The sequence below is a fragment of the Oryx dammah genome, unplaced genomic scaffold (assembly GCF_014754425.2).
Source record: "Oryx dammah isolate SB20612 unplaced genomic scaffold, SCBI_Odam_1.1 HiC_scaffold_17, whole genome shotgun sequence".
In the NCBI taxonomy this organism is placed as follows: domain Eukaryota; kingdom Metazoa; phylum Chordata; class Mammalia; order Artiodactyla; family Bovidae; genus Oryx; species Oryx dammah.
Window position 1 is genome coordinate 75,613,076 of NW_024070201.1, and position 10,894 is coordinate 75,623,969.

The window sequence follows — 10,894 nt, forward strand, 5'->3', positions numbered from 1 at the left end:
ACAGAATCATTAAACATTACAGATAGAAGTAATAGAGGTACTCTAGTCCAAGCCTCTTGATGAATATATCAAATCTAATAATGGAATGAATAATACTTGCCGATAGCCACTTAAGCACAAAAACTAAAGCTTGGGTTGGAATCCAGACTTACTGTCTCCCATCTCTCACTCTCCTTATCACAACTTAATGCTTCTTAATCAATAAATACTTATCTATTAACAGGAAATCTGGAAATATCTTCAGAAGCTAAAAAGTACAAATCTAGAGTTTTGAATTGGTCTTATTATGTAACGTGGAGATGTATTGGTTACTACTGATTATTAAGGAGTGCCTAATGATATTCCTTACTTTGGACTCTGGCCTCAATATAGATTTTTTGTGTGTGAATTTTCTTGTTCATTAAATCTTGTTTGTACAGTAGAAGAAATCCTATTTATGACATGCTTATAAGACTAGCATTGTATTATGTATTTTCCATATTGTATTAGGTGGGGTCCAGTCAGAGAACAGAACAGAGTCATTTGAACTGGAAAAGTTCACATGCAATCATTATGTCAGGGCGCTACCTATAAAAAGGGCTATGAGCTCTCTAAAAAAAAGCCCTTTGACTGAGAAATGAGTATCCAAGGAAGGAATTTATTTAGAAAGTGGCCTTCCTTCCCAGGCCAGGACTTCACTCTTTGGAGAAAGTGTAGATTTTGCCCTTGGGTGAAGGGATGGCATGCTCGACCCAACTTCAGGTTAGTGGTAGGGCTGAGACACATACTAAGATATGACTCTTTGTCCACGTACTGTTTACCCATTACATGCAACTCTAGGGTGTCTTTTCCAGGCAGTTTGGACAGAAATGAGATAACAAAACTGGTGATATTTATAAAAAAAAAAAAAAAACTTCACATAGTTTCCCATTGAGCATGATCAGATGGTCCCAGAGATGATCATTGGTTCATCAGCTGTAACAGTGATCTCTACTCACATTGCACTTCATTGCTTATGCTACTTTAACTTTTTTCTCTGGAAGTTCTGGTACTTATATCACAAGACAATTTTAATTATCCTTAAAACAGTTAAAATACTGTTCTTTTATCAGCTCTATTTCACTCTTCCTTTGCGTCCATGTACCCATGTTCCTCAGACCACTCTGCTGCCACCACAAACTCATTCCCATATGTTTTTGTGCTTTGTTTTGTTGCTAATCACTGTCAACAGTTTTGGGTATGCCAAACTACACTCACATTTATAATTTTTATGAACAGTTTTGATTTATGAAAATAATAATTGAAAACATTGGTATCTTTATGTTCAGGTACCAGCAACATATTATATAATAATTACATCATATAATTTGGCTTCTGATTTTTATTTTTTTAAATTTATTTATTTATTTATTTAGAAAGCTTTTTCATATGTGAGGAAACCTGTATAACACTTAAGGGAGGTGGGGGGGTGGTTCAGGATGGGGAACACATGTACACCCATGGTGGATTCATGTTGATGTATGGCTAAACCAATACAATATTGTAAAGTAATTAGCCTTCAATTAAAATAAATAAATTTATATTAAAAAATAAAAATTAAATGGCACACACATTTCTACAGATAGTTTCTAATTTCTCATAGTTCTTCTTTAAAATTAATTTTAATCAGAGTATAGTTGCTTTAAAATATTGCATTAGTTTCTTGCTCTACAGCAGTGAATCAGTCATACATATACATATGTGAAAGTGAAGTCGCTCAGTTGTGTCCGACTCTTTGTGACCCTGTGGACTGTAGCCCACTGTCCTCCGTCCATGGGATTCTCCAGGCAAGAATACTGGAGTGGATTACCATTTCCTTCTCCAGGGAAATCTTCCTGACCCAGGGATCGAACCCTGGTCTCCTGCATTGCAGGCAAACGCTTTAACCTCTGAGCCACCAGGGAAGCTCCCCTCCTTTTTGGACTTCCTTTCCATTTAGGTCACCACTGAATAGAGTTCTCTGTGCTATACAATGGGTTCTTATTATTTATTTGTTTTATACATAGTAGAGTGTATAATGAAACCAAGCCATGCCTGCCGGCAAACCGAAGACGGGTGGGTCATGGTGGAGAGGTCTGACAGAATGTGGTCCACTGGAGAAGGGAATGGCAAGCCACTTCAGTATTCTTGCTTTGAGAACCCCATGAACAGTATGAAAAGCCAAAATGATAGGATACTGAAAGAGGAACTCCCCAGGTAATTAGGTGCCCAATATGCTACTGGAGATCAGTGGAGAAATAACTCCAGAAAGAATGAAGGGATGCAAAAATAATAACCAGTTGTGGATGTGACTGGTGATAGAAGCAAGATCCGATGCTGTAAAGAGCAATGTTGCATAGGAACCTGGAATGTCAGGTCCATGAATCAAGGCACATTGGAAGTGGTCAAACAAGAGATGGCAAGGGTGAACGTTGACATTCTAGGAGTCAGCAAACTAAAATGGACTGGAATGGGTGAATTTAACTCAGATGACCATTATATCTACTACTATGGGCAGGAATCCCTCAGAAGAAATGGAGTAGCCATCATGGTCAACAAAAGAGTCTGAAATGCAGTACTTGGATGCAATCTCAAAAATGACAGAATGATCTCTGTTCTTTTCCAAGGCAAACTATTCAATATCACAGTTATCCAAGTCTATGCCCCAACCAATAATGCTGAAGAAACTGAAGTTGAACGGTTTTATGAAGACCTACAAGACCTTTTAGAACTAACACCCCGAAAAGATGTCCTTTTCATTATAGGGGACTGGAATGCAAAAGTAGGAAGTCAAGAAACACCTGGAGTAACAGGCAAATTTGGCCTTGGAATGCAGAATGAAGCAGGGCAAAGACTAATAGAGTTTTGCCAAGAAAACGCACTGGTCATAGCAAACACCCTCTTCCAACAACACAAGAGAAGACTCTATACACGGACATCACCAGATGGTCAACACCGAAGTCAGATTGATTATATTCTTTGCAGCCAAAGATGGAGAAGCTCTTATATAGTCAACAAAAACGAGACCAGGAGCTGACTGTGGCTCAGATCATGAACTCCTTATTACCAGATTCAGACTCAAATTGAAGAAAATAGGGAAAACTGCTAGACCATTTAGGTATGACCTAAATCAAATCCCTTATGATTATACAGTGGAAGTGAGAAATAGACTTAAGGGCCTAGATCTGACAGATAGAGTGCCTGATGAACTATGGAATGAGGTTCGTGACATTGTACAGGAGACAAGGATCAAGACCATCCTCACGGAAAAGAAATGCAAAAAAGCAAAATGACTGTCTGGGGAAGCCTTACAAATAGCTGTGAAAAGAAGAGAGGCGAAAAGCAAAGGAGAAAAGGAAAGATATAAGCATCTGAATGCAGAATTCCAAAGAATAGCAAGAAGAGATAAGAAAGCCTTCTTCAGCGATCAGTGCAAAGAAATAGAGGAAAAGAACAGAATGGGAATGACTAGAGATCTCTTCAAGAAAATTAGAGATACCAAGGGAACATTTCATACAAAGATGGGCTCGATAAAGGACAGAAATGGTAGGGACCTAACAGAAGCAGAAGATATTAAGAAGAGGTGGCAAGAATACACAGAACTGTACAAAAAAGATCTTCACAACCCAGATAATCATGATGATGTGATCACTAATCTAGAGCCAGACATCCTGGAATGTGAAGTCAAGTGGGCCTTAGAAAGCATCGCTACGAACAAAGCTAGTGGAGGTGATGGAATTCCAGTGGAGCTGTTTCAAATCCTGAAAGATGATGCTGTGAAAGTGCTGCACTCAATATGCCAGCAAATTTGGAAAACTCAGCAGTGGCCACAGGACTGGAAAAGGTCAGTTTTCATTCCAATCCCAAAGAAAGGCAATGCTAAAGAATGCTCAGACTACCACACAATTGCACTCATCTCACATGCTAGTAAAGTAATGCTCAAAATTCTCCAAGCCAGGCTTCAGCAATACATGAACCGTGAACTCCCTGATGTTCAAGGTGGTTTTAGAAAAGGCAGAGGAACCAGAGATCAAATTGCCAACATCTGCTGGATCATGGAAAAAGCAAGAGAGTTCCAGAAAAACATCTATTTCTGCTTTATTGACTATGCCAAAGCCTTTGACTGTATGGGTCACAATAAACTGTGGAAAATTCTGAAAGAGATGGGAATACCAGACCACCTAACCTGCCGCTTGAGAAATCTGTATGCAGGTCAGGAAGCAACAGTTAGAACTGGACATGGAACAACAAACTGGTTCCAAATAGGAAAAGGAGTGCGTCAAGGCTGTATATTGTCACCCTGCTTATTTAACTTTTATGTAGAGTACATCATGAGAAACGCTGGGCTGGGAGAAACACAAGCTGGAATCAAGATTGCTGGGAGAAATATCAATAACCTCAGATATGCCGATGATACCACCCTTATGGTAGAAAGTGAAGAGGAACTAAAGAACCTCTTGATGAAAGTGAAAGAGGAGAGTGAAAATGTTGGCTTAAAGCTCAACATCCAGAAAACGAACATCATGGCATCCGGTCCCATCACTTCATGGGAAATAGATGCGGAAACAGTGGAAACAGTGTCAGACTTTATTTTTTTGGGCTCCAAAATCACCCAGATGGTGACTGCAGCCATGAAATTAAAAGATGCTTACTCCTTGGAAGAAAAGTTATGACCAACCTAGATAGTATATTCAAAAGCAGAGACATTACTTTGCCGACTAAGGTTCGCCTAGTCAAGGCTATGGTTTTTCCTGTGGTCATGTATGGATGTGAGAGTTGGACTGTGAAGAAGGCTGAGCACGGAAGAATTGATGCTTTTGAACTGTGGTGTTGGAGAAGACTCTTGAGAGTTCCTTGGACTGCAAGGAGATCCAACCAGTCCATTCTGAAGGAGATCAACCCTGGGATTTCTTTGGAAGGAATGACGCTAAAGCTGAAACTCCAGTACTTTGGCCACCTCATGCAAAGAGTTGACTTATTAGAAAAGACTCTGATGCTGAGAGGGATTGGGGGCAGGAGGAGAAGGGGATGACAGAGGATGAGATGGCTGGATGGCATCACGGACTCGATGGCCGTGAGTCTGAGTGAATTCCCGGAGATGGTGATGGACAGGGAGGCCTGGTGTGCTGTGATTCATGGGGTCACAGAGTCAGACACGACTGAGCGACTGAACTGAACTGAACTTTCCTACTTGGTGACCATAATTTTCTTTTCTGTATGTGTGACTCTATTTTTGCTTTGCAAATAAGTTCATCTGCACCATTATTTAGATTACACATGTAAGTGATATTATTCAATGTTTGTTTTACTCTTTCTGACTTACTTCACTCTGTATGAGCGTCTCTAGGTCCATCCACATCTCTGTGAGTAGCACCATTCAGTTTTTGTAATATTCCATTGTATATATGTACCATGCATTCTTTATCCATTCCCCTGTTCATGGATGTTTAGGTTGCCTCTGTGTCCTGGCTGTTGTAAATAGTGCTGTCACGAACATTGGGGTGCATGCATCCCTTCAAATTGTGGTTTTCTCTGGATATATCCCTAGGAGTTGGATCACTGACTCATATTAGTGTTTTAAGGAACCTCCACACTGATTTTCATAGTGGCTGTACAAATTTCTATTCCCCACACATTTCATGGTACCGTGTCCTTTTCCACTAGTTTATAATTTATAACACCTTGTAATTTTTTACTCCCTCTTGGGAGTTTTTCAAAGGATCTTAAGTTTTTTGAAGGCAGAATCCAGGTCTCTCTCCTCTCTCTCTCTCTCTCTCTTTTTTTTTTTACCATTTCAACCCCAGCAACCATCAATGTGTGATACATACTGTGTGCTCAAAATGTTTGTTAGTTAATGAATTAAGACAAAAAAAGAATAAAAGGAGTGCATTTATCTTGAAATTGCTTTGTATGTAGACAGAGCCACACATTTTAAAAAACAGCTTTTAATAATGAAATGTTACTGAAAACTAAGTAGGTTAACTGAAGAGCATAGCTTAAAGAGCTTATATTAATAACATAAAAAGTCTTGCTGAGAGCAGGGAGAATATTAAGGTAAACTATTTGCTCATATGCTGAGAAGTGTAATTTAAATTTCTTTCTCATCTTCAGTTTAAACAGGAATAAAAGCAAATTGTAGTTCCCTCTGAGGTCAAGCCAAACTTTTCCTTGAAGTTGAATCAACTTAAAGTAGAAATGAATTCCCTAGCCTCTAGTACTACTTTTTGGATTTCATTTTAGTGAATTTAATTATTTTCCTTTATATATTATTTTCCTTTTATATATTTTCCTTTATATATTCATCCACACATTCAATATTTATCATGCATATGATATTGTGCTATCTTGTAGAAACTATTGTTATATAGTAGGCAAGTACTTTACAGTACTTTACAAAGTGTGACTGTATATGTCAAAAATAGAAATTCTTTCCTGACATCAAAATGTTCTTTTATTTGAGTCATTACTCTATCTGATGTGTTACCAGCAGAGCATGGGTTATATGAACAATACTAAATGGTGCTGAAGGCTACAAGAAAATTTGGAAATGGTGTAATATTCATTATCTACCCCTCAGAGGTAGACAGGGCCAGTGTGTTTATAGCATTAAATAGTTACATACTATAATATTGCAGGTACCATGTAACTATCAATTGTGATATATAAAAACAAGCACAGTTATTAATGAAAAATCATTAGGCTTTTAGTGATAATGATCCAATATATACACTGTTAAGCACAGGTCCTGGCTCAGTAAATGGTTAGTAGTACAATTATCTAAACATTCTGTCATCATTGCCTGGAAGTTCACTGAAGTTCAGGGCATGACAGGAAATTAGTCAATTTTGATTACTGGCTTTCCAATACATCTACTTTGATACTTTCCTCTTTATGACACTTTTTGATACTTTCCTTTTTCTGCTTCCCAGATGGTGCCAGTGGTAAAGAATCCGCCTGCCATTGCAGGAGATTCAAGAGACACAGTTTCAGTCCCTGGGTGGGGAAGATTCCCCTGGAGTAGGAAAGGCAACCCACTCCACTATTCTTGTCTGGGAATCACATGGACAGAGGGGAGCCTACAGTCCATGGGGTCACAAAGAGTCAGGCACTATTGAGCATGCGTGTGTGCACACATATCTTTATGCATACCTCCTTGGCTTATTATAGAGATTATTTGTTATTGTTCAGTTGCCCAGTTGTGTCCAACTCTTTGCAATGCCATGGACTGCAGCACGCCATGCCTCCCTGTCCCTCATCATCTCCCGGAGTTTGCCTAAGTTCATGTTTATTGCATCAGTGATGCCATCCAGCCATCTCTTCCTCTGATGCCCTCTTGTCCTTCTGCTCTCAATCTTTCCCAGCATCAGGGACTTTTCCAATGAGTTGTCTGGAACTTCAGCATCAGCATTAGTCCTTCCAGGGAATATTCAGGGTTGATCTCCCGTAAGATTGACCAGTTTGCTCTCCCTGCTGTCCAGGGGACTTTAAGGAGTCTGGAGTCTTTTCCAGCACCACAGTTTGAAGGCATTAATTCTTTGGCATTCTGCCTTCTTTACGGTCCAGCTCTCACAACGGTACGTGACCATAGCCTTGGCTATCCGAACCTTTGTTGGCAAAGTAATGCCTATGCTTTTCAGCACACTGGCAAGGTTTGTCATCGCTTTCCTGCCAAGAAGCATGATTTCATGGCTGCAGTCACCGTCTGCAGTGATTTTGGTGCGCAGAAAGAGGAAATCTGTTACTACTTCCACATTTTCCCCTTCTATTTGCCATGCAGTAATGGGGCCGGATGTCATCATCTTAGTTTTTTTAATATTTAGTTTTAAGCTGGCTCTTTCACTGTCTTCCTCATCAAGAGGCTATTTAGCTTCTCTTCTCTTTCTGTCACTAGAGTGGTATCATCTGCATATCTGAGGTTGTGAAGAATTCTAGAGATTATTACTCGATGGCAATAAAAATTCCATTATTTCTTTAATTTGTTATTAGAAGAAAAACCTGTGAATTCATGTAACTGGTTGAAGCTAGTAAAACTAAACCCAACTCTGGTAGAATTTCATGTATATGGAAAGAGCAGTTATGGGTCATTTTTCTCTCCTTCCTTGCACTCATTTCTGATCTACTCAGTGCAGAACCTGTGATTTGTAGCAGTTATTTTTTTTCTTTATCCCACAAGTATTTGCTGAGATCATCCATGATGTCCTTTTGACCATTGCCTCTATTGAATCAATGTTGTGTTCCGAGCACATTTATTTATCACCTAAAATACCTTTCCTACTACACAATTTCCTAATGGCATTTTTCATCTGGGCATTTCTCAAAGTATAGATTAAGGGATTTAACATGGGAGTGATGATAGTGTAGAATAAAGCAACTGCTTTATCAATGGATAAAGTAGCTGCAGGTCGCATGTACACAAATACACAAGGCACAAAGAATAAGACAACCACTGTGATGTGGGAGACACAGGTGGAGAGAGCCTTGCGCCTCGCCTCTAAGCTATGGGTCCTTAGGGAACGCAAGATGACCACATAGGAGACCATCAAAAGGAGGAAGTTTAGTAGGCAGATGAACCCACTATTGGCAGCGACAAAGAGCCCTAGAGTGTGGGTATCAGTGCAGGCAAGACTGAGCAAAGGGTTCAGGTCACACATAAAGTGATCTATGACATTAGGGCCACAGAAGGGTAAGCGGAAGATGAAGAGGATCTGTATGGTTGCGTGAAGAAAGCCTCCCACCCATGACACTCCCACTAGCAGCCCACACACTCGCCGATTCATGATGCTTGTATAGTGCAAGGGCTTACAGATGGCCACATAGCGGTCATAGGCCATCACAGTGAGCAGGATGCCTTCAGCTCCTCCAAAGAAATGTTCCCCAAAGATTTGGGTCATGCATCCATTGAATAGGATAGTTTTACTTTCATGGAGTGAATCTACGATCAATTTGGGAGTATTGACAGAGGAATAAGAAGCATCAATAAAGGAGAGATAAGCTAGGAAAAAGTACATGGGGGATTCCAGTAAAGAACTGTTAGTAACAGTGACCACGATGAGCATATTTCCTACCACAGTGATGATATAGATGACCAAAAACCCAGCAAATATGATGTTCTGCACCTTTGGATTCTGTGTGAGCCCCAGGAGAACAAACTCTGTCACGTTGTTCCTGTTCTCCATGTGTTTCTTGAGATGGGTAATTGCATTACCTGAAAACAAAACATTTTGTTAATGCACCCTTCGGTTTATTAAACTTCTTATCCTAATATATAATAATTTTAGAACATTCTATCAAGTGTTGAATTCTTTTGATCTGTGTGTGTGTGCTTGTATTGAAAAGATTGTGAGATCTTCATGAATAATCTCATTGCCTCCCAGGTGAAGTCTTTGTTAAGATCATAGAAATGAAAAACTTCTGTAAACATACAGGCGGGAGACCTACTGTGTACACTTTCTCATTCCAGATGACTAAGAGTTTGACACAGTACATCACATATGTAGTAGCGATAAATCCTGAAAAGGAGGTAGAAGTTTGGTGTAAAGTCTATAAGTGAAAAGCTATAAGATTTTCATTTTAGTCTTTTGGAAATGGGGAATCATGAAAACTGAGACTATGGGTGAATTGGTGAACAGGAATATGAAGGGGAATCTTGGATGTTATTCTAGTAAAGATCTTTGTCTTGGATGAAATGGCCTGCAGTTAAGTAAGGGGGTGGAAGGCAGACACAAGAACCCAAGTTGTATTAATAGACTGCTGATAATGATTGCATAAGGAGCAACAGATCATTGGTGATGGGAATTTAAGGAATGGATACAAGAGGTACTTAGAAGTAGTCATAATGCATGCTTCCTAAGTCCAGTAACTTTACAACAGCTAATAATGCATACTTTAAAATAATTGATTGCTGCATGCCCAATATAGTAGCAATTGTTTGTACATATCCCTCTTCATATGATAGCAACCTGTGTGGTTGGTAAAATATCATCCACTTTGCAGCTGAGGATGCAGTCTCAGAGACTAGTGTTAGTAGTTGTAATAACAAGGATAATATTAACTAAAACCTACTGAACACTTGGTGTGTGCTAAATGATTTTGCAAATGTTTGATATTTTAAGCCTTAGTGCAAACTTAAAGATGGTTACTGCTATCATTCTATACCTATTTTTATACATTAGGAAATAAAAGCATAAAGAGTTAAGGATTTTGCTTAGGACCAAGTGTTAATAAAGGGGAGGACCAAGGTTAGATCAGATTATACTTGTTAATTTTTTTTTCTCTCCAAATTGTTAACCTATGCTCTGTTTCACTATGTTATAATAAATAATGTTGAACTAGTAGTCTTTTTTCTGAGATGATTGTAATAATTATAATCACATTAATACTACTCTAATATTTCAGAGGCAAGTTTATATGAAACAGTTTAATCAATTCATACACACACACACACACACACACACAACATAATAACATACTGGAACTCCCAAATGTTAAGAAAAATGTGGTACTGCTTTTATTGAACAGCCCTTTTATCTTGGCCTCTCTCTTAGCACCCAATATTTCCTCCTTTATCTCCTTAAAAAATATGGGCTCACATACTCTTCTGAAAAATATCTATAGTGATTATCCCAGTCGTTAAGTGTTTTTGTTTGAGAATTAGAAAAATCAGATTAGTTCCTGATCCTTCTATCTTCACTTTCCTAATCTGGGTACATTATTTTAACACATTATATTCTGTTTCTTTATCTGTGACCTGAGAATGATATCCACCTCACAGGCTGTTATAAGAATTATTTGAGGTGACATATATGACACGTTCATTAATTGTTGTGTGTGCAGCTAGGAGATAGAAAGAACTGACAGCTTGAGTAATGATGGGACTTAACTATGCAGTGATCTCAGG

At 38.9% G+C, this 10,894-nt stretch overlaps 1 protein-coding gene across 1 annotated transcript; it reads right to left on the bottom strand.

Moving 5' to 3' along the window:
• Positions 1 to 8,243: 8,243 nt before the first annotated feature.
• Positions 8,244 to 9,173, bottom strand: LOC120876980 (olfactory receptor 4C46-like). Its single transcript, XM_040259290.1, has one exon. It carries the CDS (start codon positions 9,171 to 9,173, stop codon positions 8,244 to 8,246), a length of 930 nt encoding a protein of 309 aa, XP_040115224.1.
• Positions 9,174 to 10,894: the final 1,721 nt, after the last annotated feature.